This window comes from Sus scrofa, chromosome 4, assembly GCF_000003025.6.
Source record: "Sus scrofa isolate TJ Tabasco breed Duroc chromosome 4, Sscrofa11.1, whole genome shotgun sequence".
In the NCBI taxonomy this organism is placed as follows: domain Eukaryota; kingdom Metazoa; phylum Chordata; class Mammalia; order Artiodactyla; family Suidae; genus Sus; species Sus scrofa.
The window spans coordinates 83,677,170-83,690,761 of NC_010446.5; the positions used below are offsets into that span (position 1 = coordinate 83,677,170).

At 36.3% G+C, this 13,592-nt stretch overlaps 1 protein-coding gene across 5 annotated transcripts in view; it reads right to left on the bottom strand.

The window, feature by feature from the left end:
• The window catches only part of POU2F1 (POU class 2 homeobox 1), a 184,415-nt gene that overhangs the window by 85,119 nt on the left and 85,704 nt on the right, over positions 1-13,592 (bottom strand). Inside the window, exon 1 of one of the 5 annotated variants that reach the window (XM_005663133.3) lies at positions 2,691-4,508. The exons of the other annotated variants lie outside the window; for them this stretch is intronic. Coding sequence (XP_005663190.1) covers positions 2,691-2,718 — 28 coding nt within the window. The 5' untranslated portion in view covers positions 2,719-4,508. Of the gene's footprint in view, positions 1-2,690; positions 4,509-13,592 lie in introns of those variants that run through there. 5 annotated transcript variants of the gene reach the window in all.

Sequence of the window (13,592 nt, forward strand, 5' to 3'; positions counted from 1 at the left end):
CAAACTATAAACATGTGTCAAAGTGAGGATATATCAATTCATACCTCAGTCAATCTAGTACAAGAAGCTGTACGAGATACAACAGATACATCTAATAACTGCAAAGTTAATTCATAATCACACCACCTAAAAATTATACTGCCTTGATATCCTAAATGAACCTGATGTGGGTTTATTTCTTCTAGTGTTACCTGTATAATGAAGGCTTTCATAGTAATAAGTTTTCATAACGCAGTATTAAATATCTTGGAAGACGTGCAAGAGGAAAGAGAAGGAAAAATCTGCTTTTCCTCTATCTCTCTTAAAGGTTAAAAACTAAATATACATTTAATATATATCTTATTCTACTTCTACTAAGAACTCAAACTTAGTATATTTATAATCAAAGAAATTTACTATCAAGTAAGTTCTACCTTTTCCCCCACATGAGTTAAGAACCATTTAACTATAATTACGAGTAAAGGATAATATTTAAACTATATTATATTTGATTTTTTGACTGAAGAGCACATTTTGTCATCTGCTTAAAGTTTCACTGGAAAATCAAAACAATCATTAGTAGTTCCAACCACGCTGTCCATAGTTGCTTTACCACATGCATAACTGATGAGAAAGAATCAAGAGTCCTTCTCCCATAAATTTCATTTCCAACCCGGAAGCTGTGTAATAGTTTTTTCTACAAAAGTTTTTGAAACAAATGCTTGCCTTATGGGCCTATGTAGTCCTATCATATCTTTGATTTGTTTTTCAGATGTTCAGAGGGTTCAAATTTGTGGTCATAAATGAGGGTAGTTCTATAACTTCCTTCCCCCTGCTATCCAGAAAAATTTGAATATCATCTGAAAGCAAACTAAGGTTTGAAAGGAACAGGTGTACAACTTAGTAAAAATCAGCTTTCTGAATGACTTAACCAAAGTCTTAGGAAAGTCAACAAAAATCACAACAAATGTAACAGAATATACCACTGAGCATACATGCTGCTCAATGCTTGCTTTAGAATGTATCTTAAAAGAAAGTAGGGGGAAAAAAATGATGAACCAGTTAACATTCATAAGAAGGGTAATAATTTTTCCACATACCATAGAAACAAAGCTGTAGTATATAATTCTTAACAAGTCATGACCTTGTATAATTCATATCCTGATTTTCACATCTCTAAATTAAAATTTATTTCACAAGTATTTTATGTCAATCTTCTAAGCACTTTCTATTAAAACTGTCAAAAGCTTCAAAGACATTTAACAAAATTATTTCATGTACACAAAAATAAATAAATAAAACCAAATTTTGATTTACTGCATGAGTGTTGTACAATGGAATGGAAGAATGTTTAAATGATATTTACTGTTAACTGAAAATAACAGAATTAGAATAAACTTCTAATTCTAAAATATAATGCTAAAAATATTCAAAAAGGTACTTTCCTTCCTTGAGTTCCCAACTTAGTAGATGTAAAAGAGTAAATATAATTAAGTTATTTTTTGATATTTGTAGTTTTTTCTCTCTGGACACAGTGAACTGACTGAGTCTATCACACAGTCTACAAGTTGCTCTTAGATTGAATTCTTGACATCAGTTTGTTATTTTAGTCATTCACCCTTTTAACAGGGTTTTTAATCATATGAATATTACTACTATGAGATTAGTCCATGCCTTCTGCCTAAAAATGCAAACACTTTCAGAACTATCATTTTATTTTATCCTGAGCAACTGTGATGGTGATGGGGGTAGCCTCGATTTTTCAAGTGGGAAAAATTACATACAGGAAAAAAAAATTATTTGCAAAGGTTTTAAAACTAAGATATCATAGTCCTTATCATCACCATATCATCAGAGGTGACCAGAGGAACCCAAAGAGGTTTCAACAATTTCACATACAAACAGAAAAAACTCAACATAAACTATGGCAACATGAGTCACGTCCCTCTAAAAACCAAAGTGTTCAATTAATTTTATTTAAAATTTTAATCACCAGTTTATACATTCAAACCACATAACTTTTCCCCCCAAAGTCTTGATCTATAGAAAAAACTCTAAAAACAGGTTTTCCAGCACTTAAAAATTGTTTCCTAAAGAACAAAAGTTGGTTTTTAAAAATAAAAAAAGGCTAGTATTTGCCAAAATTTGAAAACAGTTAATAGTTTCTAAAATTTGGAAACTGAAACAGTCCTATTGCAGTAACCACTCCGATTACCCTCTGCATTAGTATTTATGGGAAATAAATATGACTCTATCTTATGCACTATGGCTCTGTCTTATTTTTCACTAGGCACTTTTGGTTTGTATATAAGATATTTACATTTTGTATGCAAAATATTTTTTGTTAAGATGTACATATTATTTAGGTACACTTTATACCTTGTTTCAGATTTAGACTGTTTTTAGAACTACATGAAATGCTCTCATCAGAAATTTCCAAAAAGAAAAATGTCCTTCATTCAAGATGAACTCTAAATCTACACTATTTACTGAAAATATCCTCTGAACCAGAAGAGCTAGTGGTAGGGAGGGACCTACTGCAAATTCAAGCATGCTTGTGCTTTGCAAATGCTTTCCTCCTTCCCGGCTCAATCCACTTCTCCCCCTTCGCCCAATAGGTTGCATATGCGATTAAGCATTTATGCATAGTCAACCCCACACATGCTATTTCCATATTAAAGCTTATAAGAAAGAACTGTGCTGGTACCCACCTAGAACATAGTCACTGCAGTCCAGCATTGCTGTGAAATCTTCTAGAGGTTCAGACAGTCCAAAGCAAGGAAGAAAACAGGTAGCGGTTTGGGGTGGGGGAAAGAAGGTACTACTATTTCTAACAAATCTACACTATATTCTTAAGAGAACAAGGGTGGGAGGTGGAAAGTGGATTAGGGGGAGAAGCAAAACACAACTTCAGTTACACCATAGCAATCTTCAACTGAATAAGGAAACTTCAGTTGCTCAGAGTTTTAGTCTCTCCTACCAGCTAGGACTGACATTGTCAAGGCAACTGAAGCATGAAAAGTTCCCCTTTTTGTAATAAAATAGAAACAAAGATTGCAGCTGGCAGTTTCCATAATGAAGCTTAATCAGTATGCGCGTGATTAGGGCCTTATGCAAATCTCTCCTCGTTAGCACAGCAGCCAGCACTTTGAAGTCCACGAACAATTCATTTACAGAATACACTGAAAGCACCCCCTGCATAATTTAAATCATTGCATAAATATTTATCAGTCCATTTGCATATTAATTGGCAGTGCATGAAGGGAAAAATTATCTCCTGAGTGCCAGCATAATAATTAGGAGGATAAAATGAGACTTCTTCCAATGGTCTGGCTTCTTGGACCTAACTTGAGATAGTACCAGGGGAGAAGGGAGGGACAGGAGACAGAGTTCTGTTAAAATGCCACTGAAATGACACGTACAAATTAGAAACAACTCTACAGACTTAAGCACCTTTAATCTTATTCCTGCTGGCAACAATGACTTCAGTAATAAGAGGATTTGCAAAAAGCTTTCTACACAATCCAAATAATCCCAAGGAAACAATTAGCAAGGTAGAAGCAGAACACAGGGCTGTCAAGATGGTGCTAGCCTAGTGATAGGGAATTTTCCAAATATTAACATACACTGTCAGGGGAAAATCCTACTTTAAATCAAGGCACCAGTATAAATCCAGAAGCAGTGTAGGATCTATAACATTATCTTCAAGAGTATGAAAATTTTATCATCTACAAATACTTTTATACAACCAAACTAACAAAACAGATGAGCTGAATGCCACATAGCATGTACTGTCCTTCCCCCATCGAAATGAATGTAAAGTGTAAGACAGTTTGTTATTTATAGCATCAATCAAAAAAAAAAAAAAAGGGCCATGCAAATAGTGGAATTACTTAGTATTTTCAAGTAAATTTCACTTAGTGGATATAAATCTATATATTTAGAATTCTTACAAAGGAATATATTTATCTATTTGAAGTGAATTTACAAGGTAAAACATCAACTCCCCAATTTTTTAGGCATTACCACATGAAAACATTCCAATGTAATCATCATAGACAATTTAGAAGATTTATAAAAACCCCATGAAATAGTCATCTATTACCCCCTGTTTAAATAAAAGTAAGGAAACTGAGGCACAGACAGCTAAAGTATCTTATATTAATGTCATATGCATAATTTGGTATCAGGATTTAAAACTAGATTTGCTAACCTTAAAATTGGACCTCTTGGCTACTATTACACCTACGGACAAGTTACACATTTAGGGAACTAGTGGTCACAGGGGGTTGAATTAAGTAGACTAAAACACTAAAACACTAAAACAGTTTATTTTCAGTTACTAAAACACTAAAACAGTTTATTTTCAGTTGGTAAGGAACCAATAATTGGTGACAACAATTTTGTGTTTAAAAGTCAGGTGTGGGCGTTTCCACCGTGGCATAGTGGAAACGGACCCAACTAGGAATGATGAGGTTGCAGGTTCTATCCCTGGCCTTGCTCAATGGGTTATGGATCCGGTATTGCCATGAGCTGTGGTGTAGGCAGCAGATGCAGCTCAAATCTGGCATTGCTTGCAGCTGTGGTGTAGGCTGGCAGCCATAGCTCTGATTAGACCCCCTAGCCTGGGACCCTCCATATGCCAAGGGTGTGGCCCTAAAAAGACAAAGGACAAAAATAGAATAGAATAGAAATAGAATAGAATAGAATAGAATAGAATAGAATAGAATACAATAGAATAGAATACAATAGAATAAAAGTCAAGTGTGTATAGATACACAGAAGAGTGCACTAGATTTGAGGAGAGTTCTTAAGGGCATTATCTCATTAATAACTGCTTTTATTTAGAACTAATCTTGAAGCACGCCAAGCGTCTGATATTTAAAAGTATATATGGACCTTTTCCCAACGTTAAGGATGAAATTAAAGTCAACATGCATATGAAGAAATGAAAGACAAGAAATCTTTAAGAGCCCTTCAAAAGGATTTCCTTGCAAGTCAGTAACTTTGCTGGGAACAGAACCAAACACCCTGCTTAACTTTTAGATCAGCATTCTGTTACACTGCTAGTTTTTCTATGTTTTACAGAACCACAAGATCCTTATGAGAGGGTTTCAGGGAGAAAGGTAACACTGCCATATAGTACCTGTGAGACTTTCCTTCTTTGAAACCTGCTTTTCTCATCCATAAAATGATCTTTCTCATGAGGCTGCTGTGAGGATGATAAAGGTGCTTGTGCTTCTCAGACTAGACCCTAGACTATAGCATGAGGTAGCTGTGGGCCAAGAAGGACATCAAGACACAGGATAAAAATGGCACATCCTTCAAGAACATCAATTTTATTCAATAAACATTCACAGTACTAAAATATATTCCCTTCCCATATCAACTTGTGAAAAGTCTGTATCCTGTAAAGATAGGCTTAAAAGTTATGATTTCAGATCTTCCTTCATTCCCCTTGTTTTCGTCAAGTAACTCTTTGTTTCCCCGAAATCCCACAGCAATGATGATGTCCCTCTCTTTTGTTTTTAACCCATGTACCCTTCACCCAATTTGTCCCACTGATTACATCTTATATAACTAATAATATAATACAACTAACAGTACAAATCCAGGAAATCAGTATAGAGTGTATGTATAGTTCTATGTTATTCTACGGTCACATGTGTAGATTTATGTAACCACCACTGCAATCAAAATATAGAACTAGTTCATTACAAAGAATTCTTGCTGCTACCCTACTGTAGGCATATCCATTCCTCTCCCTCTAGCTATTCCTTGACAATCACTCATCTGTCTCATTGTCATTTGGAGATTATACAAATGGAATCATACAGTACATGATCTTTTGGGGTTGGCAGTTTTACTCACCACAATGGCCTTAAAATCCATTAAATTATTTTGTATATCAATAGTTCATTCTATTTTATTGCTCAACAGAGTATTCCATAGTATGGATGTACCACAGTTCATCTAACCATTCACCTACTGGGGAACTTTTTGGTTGTTTCCAGTCTTTGGTTATGACAAGTAAAGCTGCTATAAACATTCACACATGGGATATACACAGAATCACAAGCTCCACCCTAGGAGAAGGTATTTGCAAAAGACATTATCTGATAAAGGACTCTCATCTATAATATACAAAGTGCATTTATGTACGTATTTTTATGTGGATATAAATTTTTATTTCTCTGAGATAAATGCACAGAAGTGAGACTGCGTGGCCATATGATAAATGTATATTTAGTTTTAAAGAAAACTGCACATATTTTCCAGAATGGCTGTACCATTTGACATTCCCACATTCCTCATACATTGAGGAATTTGCATTTCCTCAATGTATGAGAAACTCAGTTTCTCTAAATATATACCAGCATTTGGTATTGTCACAACTTTTTATTTTAGCTGTTTTAATAGGTATGTACTATTGGTACAACCACTATGGAAAGCGGTATGGAATTTCCTCAGAAAACTAAATATAAAACTACCATATGATCTAGCAATCCCACTCCTGGGCATATATCCAGACAAAACTTTCATTCAAAAAAGACACATGCACCCCTATGTTCACTGTAGCACTACTCACAATAGCCAAGACATGGAAACAACCTAAATGTCCATCGACAAATGAGTGGATTAAGAAGACGTGGCGCATATACACAATGGAATACTACTCAGCCACAAAAAAGAACAAATTAATGCCATTTGCAGCAACATGGATGGAACTAGAGATTTTCATACTAAGTAAAGTAAGTCAGAAAGAAAAAGACACATACCATGTGATACTACTTATATCTGAAATCTAATACATGGCACAAATGAACCTATCTAAAGAAAAGAAACAAACTCATGGGAATGGAGAACAGACTTGTGGTTGATAAGGGGGAAGGGGAGGGAGTGGGATAGACTGGTAGTTTGGGGTCAGTGGATGCAAACTATTGCATTGGGAGTGGATAAGCAATTAGGTCTTGCTATAGATAGAGCACAAGGAACTACATCCAGTCACTTGTGATGGAACATGATGGAGGATAATATGAGAAAAAGAATGTATGTATATGTATAACTGGGTCATTTTGATATACAGCAGAAATTGAACACTGTAAATCAACTATAATAAAAAATTTATAAAAATAGGTATATGTACTGATACCTCAACGGTGATGGTAGTCTTAATCTGCATTTCCTCAGTGGCTTATGGACCACCTTTTGGGAGGGTACTGTTTTTTGCTATCGTTGTTATTAAAGAATAGCTGACTTATGGGGCCAACTTTTTTTTCTTTTTAGGGGCCACAAGTGCAGCATATGGGGGTTTCTCAGGCTAGGGGTCGAATGGGAGCTGCAGCTGCCAGCCTACACCACAGCCACAGAAATCCGAGCTTGTAGGATCCCAGCCACATCTACAACCTATACCACAGCTCACAGCAACACCAGATCCTCAACCCACTGAACAAGTCTGGGGATCAAACCTGTATCCTCACAGATAATAGTCAGGTTTGTAACCCACTGAGCCACAACAAGAAATCTGGGACCAACTTTTCATATGTGTATTTACCATTCACATATTCTCTTCAGTGATATATCTATCTATTCCTTTCTTTTGGATTTTTCTAAAAACCCCCAAACTCATTTTCTAATGGTTTGGTTTCTTAAGGGTTTGTTTTGAGAGTTCTTTATACATTACAGCTATCAAGCCTTTATCAGGTATGTGCTTTGCAAACATTTTTCCTTACTGTGGAGCTTAAATTTTCATCCTTTTAAGAGTGTTGCACACAGCAATTTTTAAATTTTGATTAAGTCCAGCTTATCGAATTTCTTCTTTTATGGTCTGTGTTTTTGGTGTCATGATGTAGAACTGTTCACCAAGACCAATACCTTAAAATTTTTTTCTCTTTTTATTCTATTGTGAGCTTTAAGGTGAAGAGTCCACCGCTCCCCCCCCTCCCCAAATCATTCATCAAAAAGACAATCCTTCCTCCGCTGAATTGTTTTTGTACCTTAGTCACAAGTTCACTTGCTGTACTTGTATAGATATTTCTGGGTTTTCTATTCTGTTCCACTGATCAAATGCATTAATGCTTCCACTAATATCCTGAGGCTTTTATTCTTGCAAAGACTGATTCTTCCCACTTTATTCTTTTTCAAAAATTTGTAAGCTTTTCTAATTCTTCTGTATTCCCATATTAATTTTAGAATAATCTTATCTATGAGAAACCTTAGTAGGATTAACAGATACATACTACTATATACAAAATAGACAACAAGGACCTACTGTACAGCGCAGGGAACTGTACTCAATATCTTGTGATAACCAAGAATGTGAATCACTTTGCTGTACAGCAGAAACTAACACAACATTGTAAACCAATTATATTTCAATAAAAAAAATAACATCTTATGGGGATTTTGACAGGAATTGCATTAAACCTGTATATCAAGTGGGGAAAAAATTCATCTTTCCTATGATGAGTCTTCTAATCCATGAACACAGTATATCTTTCTACTTCCCTATATCTACCTTGACTTCCCCCATCAGCATTTTGTAGTTTTCAGTATATAAGTCCTGAATATGTTCTGGTGAATTTAAAACTAAGTATTTCTTTTCTTTCTTTTTTCTTTTTCTTATTTTTATGGCCATACTTGAAGCATTGGATCCCAGGCTAGGAATCAAATTGGAGCTGCAGCTGCTGGCCTACACCACAGCCACAGCAATATAGGATCCAAGTGCATCTGCGACCTACACCACAGCTCACAGGAAGCCAGATCCTTAACCCACTGAGCAAGGCCAGGGATTGAACCCACATTCTAATGGATACTAGTCAGATTCATTACCACTGAGCCACAATGGGAACTCTACTATTTCTTTTTAAGCCATTTTTTAAAGGTAAGGGTGATAGAAACAAATTCTCTTTACTTTCCTCCATCTAAGAATGTCTTGATTTCTCCTTCATTCCTCAAGTATATTTTTCCTGGATATAGAACCTGGGGGTTTTGAGCTCTTTCTGTACTTGAAAAATGTTTTGCCACTGCCTCCTAGCCTCCATGTTTTCTGGTGAGAAACCCACTATCATTAGAATTGTTTTTCCACCACAGGTAAGGTGTCATTTCTCTCTTGCTATTTTCAAAATATTTCCTTTGTCTTTAAGTTTAGATAAGTTTTATGATGATGTGTCTTATAGATTTCTTTGGGTTTATCTTGTTTGGAAGTCGTTCAGCTTCTTGGATCTGTAGGTTTATGTCTTCTCCCAATTTAGCAAGTTTTCAGCCATTATTTCTTCAAATACTTCTCAGTCCTGCCCTCCTCCTCCTCTTCTCTTGTAATCTTCTTTTTGTCACAGTCTTACAGGTACCTGAAGATCTGTTCACTCATTTGGTCTATTTCTCCTCCTTGTTTGGACTGAGTAATTTCTACTGTTCTTTCAAATCACTCTGTCCCCTCCATTCTGCTGTGAGCCTACTCAATAAGTTTTTAATTTCAGTTACTATAGTTTTCCATTCTAAAATTTCCATTTAGTTCTTAATATTTTCTAGTTCTTTAATGAGGCTTTCTGGGTTTTTTTTTGTTGTTTGCTTTTGCTGAGACTTTACATTTTATTTTTTATTTCTTTCCTTTTATTGTTCTAGTAAAGAAATTTCTCATGGAAGTACCTTAAGAAATGATGGGGGAGTTCCCGTCGTGGCGCAGTGGTTAACGAATCCTACTAGGAACCATGAGGTTGCAGGTTCGGTCCCTGCCCTTGCTCAGTGGGTTAACGATCCGGCGTTGCCGTGAGCTGTGGTGTAGGTTGCAGATGCGGCTCGGATCCTGCGTTGCTGTGGCTCTGGCGTAGGCCGGGAGCTACAGTTCCGATTAGACCCCCTAGCCTGGGAACCTCCATATGCCGCAGGAAGCAGCCCAAAGAAATAGCAAAAAAAAAAAAAAGAAATGATGGGAATATGTGAAAAAGAAATAGAAGCCAGCATGAAAGGTCTCTCATTGACTAACTCTGGACAACTTGGGTAAAAATAATAATAATAATAATAAATTATAACCATTGCTCAGAGGAATTCATGAGTCTATGCTGATAGAAATAAATAAACAGGGAGAAGAGAAAATTTTTTCTTACAATAGAATGTCAAGAAAATCAACATTTGGAAACTACCAGAGTAATAATAAGTTCAGTCAAGAAACTAATGCTAAATGTGGTGAGTAAAAATTTGATGACAAAATTTTAGTTTCCCCATAAAATACATGTTAATTACAAAGGGAAGAAGTTAACTTTGCAGTAAAGAGGCTTAGTAAACATCACCTTAATCAAGTTATTTAAGTTAGTATCACCAGTCAAGGGAGACAAATCAAAACTGTGCACCCCCCCACATGAGAATACAACTTCACTTCTGTGATGTTTCTGCCATACATTCACACATAACTTGAATCTAACCATGAAGCACTTTCACATAAGCCCCAATTGAAATACATTCCATAAATGCATTCTTCCACAGTGTCAAAGTGCTGAAGATCAAGGAGAGACTAAGCAACTATTCTAGATGGAAGAACACTAAAGAGACATGACAACTACATGCAATGCACGATCCTGGACTGGAGTTTCTTCTTTGAAGGGTATTTTGTTGAGACAACTAGCAAAATTTGAATATGGTCTATGGATTAGCTGGTAGTAACATATTATTGCGAATTTCCTGAGTTTCATATGTTTGTATCGTGGCTATAGAAGAATGTCCTTATTTGCAGAAATTAAACACTGAAGTATTTGGAAGTGATGGACCATCAAGTCCAGTGACATACCTCAAAGATTCATGGAAAAAGTTATTTGTGTTATTGTGAAACTTTTCTATAAGTCTGAAATCACTTTAAAAGAAAAAGGGAGATACAGCAAAGAGAAAAAAGGGGGGGGACAGAAAAGAGATCAACAAACCACCATTACTGTTTTATTATTCTAATAATGTCTTGCCTTCCCCATTCCTCAGAAATCTCTTATCACAAGATGCAGATAAACACTGGCAACACTACAATTCTTACGAAATGTACCGATAATCTAGCAACAGAGTGCGCTTGAAACACATTAAACAACATTCTGTTGGACATCTCAAAATATGGAGCATAAGTCCACATTTTAAAACTATATTGCATTAATGGAAGTTTGGATTTATACTCAGGTCTAAGCCCTGGGTATTGAGCAACTTTCCATAGCTGGTATCATATCAGTTATTTATTATCCAAAGAAAGAAAAAGAGTTGGAAATCTGTTATAAGCAAAAATTCTATTAAATATTTTTGAAACAATTTCAGTTAAAGAAAATATTAGAAAATGAATTTTAACTGTGCTATTATGGGTATATTATCATGTTCTTTTAAAACTACTATTTTAGTGGCACTTTAGTGTGTTTTGTTTAACTTTCCTACTTAAGAGACCCTGAGCTAAGGACTTAACATCTGTTATGAGTTAAGACTATATCCTCCCCAAAGATGTTAAAGGCCCAACACCCAGGATCTGTGAATGTGACCATATTTGGGAATAGGGTCTTTGGAGATGATCAAGATAAAGTCATTAAGGTGAGTCCCTGCCCAATACTACTGCTATCCTTTAAAAAAGGGAAAATTTGAGGAGTTCCTGTCGTGGCCCAGTGGTTAACAAATCCGACTAGGAACCATGAGGTTGTAGGTTCGGTCCCTGGCCTTTCTCAGTGGGTTGAGGATCCGACATTGCTGTGAGTTGTGGTGTAGGCTGCAGACACAGCTCGGATCCTGTGTTGCTGTGGCTGTGGCATAGGCCGGCGGCTACAGCTCTGATTAGACCCCTAGCCTGGGAACCTCCATATGCCGCGGGAGTGGCCCTAGAAAAGGCAAAAAGACAAAAAAAAAAAAAAAAAAAAAGGGAAAATTTGAATACAGATACGTACAGAGGGAAGACAAGAAGACAGGCATGGAACAGATTCTCCCTCACAAGCTTTAGAAGGAAACAACACTACAACACCTTTAATCTCAAATTTTCAGCCTCCAGAACCATGAGATAATACATTTCTATTGCTTAAGCCTCCCAATTTGTGCTACTTTATTATAACATCCCTAGGAAACTTAACATTGGAACCTCTGTTTTCTCATTTGAAAAATAGGAATGATTATGCTGTCTCCCAAGGTTGTTCTTAAAGTTAAAATGAGAATATAAGTTATTTTGAAATTATAGGAATTATAAAAATGACAACTATTATTCTGATCTCTTGATATTCAATAAATGCTACTCTCATAATTTTTCTGCTATTACAATAAAAAATTTTAAGTGATGCTCTTTAATATCTCCATGCGTTTTAAGTGAATTTTAATCCATAGGCCAGAAAATTATATTTTGCTGTACATGGTAAGAGCAGAGTTTTAATAATGTTAGGACTAGCTGAATATAGCTAAAGTAGAAGTTGGTTTCCTTTTTCTTCTTTTTCATGTTTTAATTTTTATAACATTTCTTAAGTATAAAGTTTCTCTTTTGAAAACTTAAAAATTCACTTTATTGAGGTATGATTAGCATACAAAAAGTTGTATATTTTTAATGTATACAAGTTTAATGGATATACACTTGATACATTTTTAGATAAATACTCATCTGTGAGACTACAATTAAAGCCATAAACTTATTCTTCGGCTCTAAAATTTCCTTTCACGTTCCTGCCCCACTTTTTTTTTTTTTTTTGTCTTTTTTGTGTGTGTGTGTTTTTGTTGTTGTTGTTGTTGTTGTGTTGTTGCTATTTCTTGGGCCGCTCCTTCGGCATATGGAGGTTCCTAGGCTAGGGGTCCAATCGGAGCTGTAGCCACCGGCCTACGCCAGAGCCACAGCAATGCGGGATCTGAGCCGCATCTGCAACCTACACCACAGCCCACGGCAACGCCGGATCATTAACCCACTGAGTGAGGGCAGGGACCGAACCCGCAACCTCATGGTTCCTAGTAGGATTCGTTAACCACTGCGCCACGACGGGAACTCCACTTTTTTTTTTTTTTTGCTTTTTAGGGCTGCACCCATAGCATATGGAGGTTCCCAGGCTAGGGGTCAAATTGGAGCTACAGCAGCTGGCCTATGCCACAGCCACAGCAATGCCAGATCTGAGCCGCATCTGCGACCTACACCACAGCTCATGGCAACATCAGATCCTTAATCCCCTGAGCAAGGCCAGGGATCGAATCCGCAACCTCATAGTTCCTGGTTGGATTCGTTTCTGCTGCGCCACCACGGGAACTCCTCCACCCCACATTTTTTAATTAAAAAATTTTTCTGAGTGTGTGGCAAGAGCACTTAACTAAGATCTACCCTCTTAGCAAAATTTAAAATACATCAAACAGTACTGTCAACTACAGTCTTCTGAAAACTTAAAATCTAACCCTTTCCTCCAAAAAAACACCCACTGATGGCCCTCTTGTCACAAAAAACACTCTTCAGCCATCCCAGGCAGCTGTGTACCAGAGCACTGGAAACAGTCAACAGCACTTGGTTGGCCAAAAGTGGATGACAAAAGAATATGAAGGGTTTAACAAGCTGACCATCCAAACAAAAAGCAAGACAAAATTTTGTGCATAATGCTTTCTTCTCTTTGCTCTACTTCCTGTACTTCCACATTTCTCTGTATATT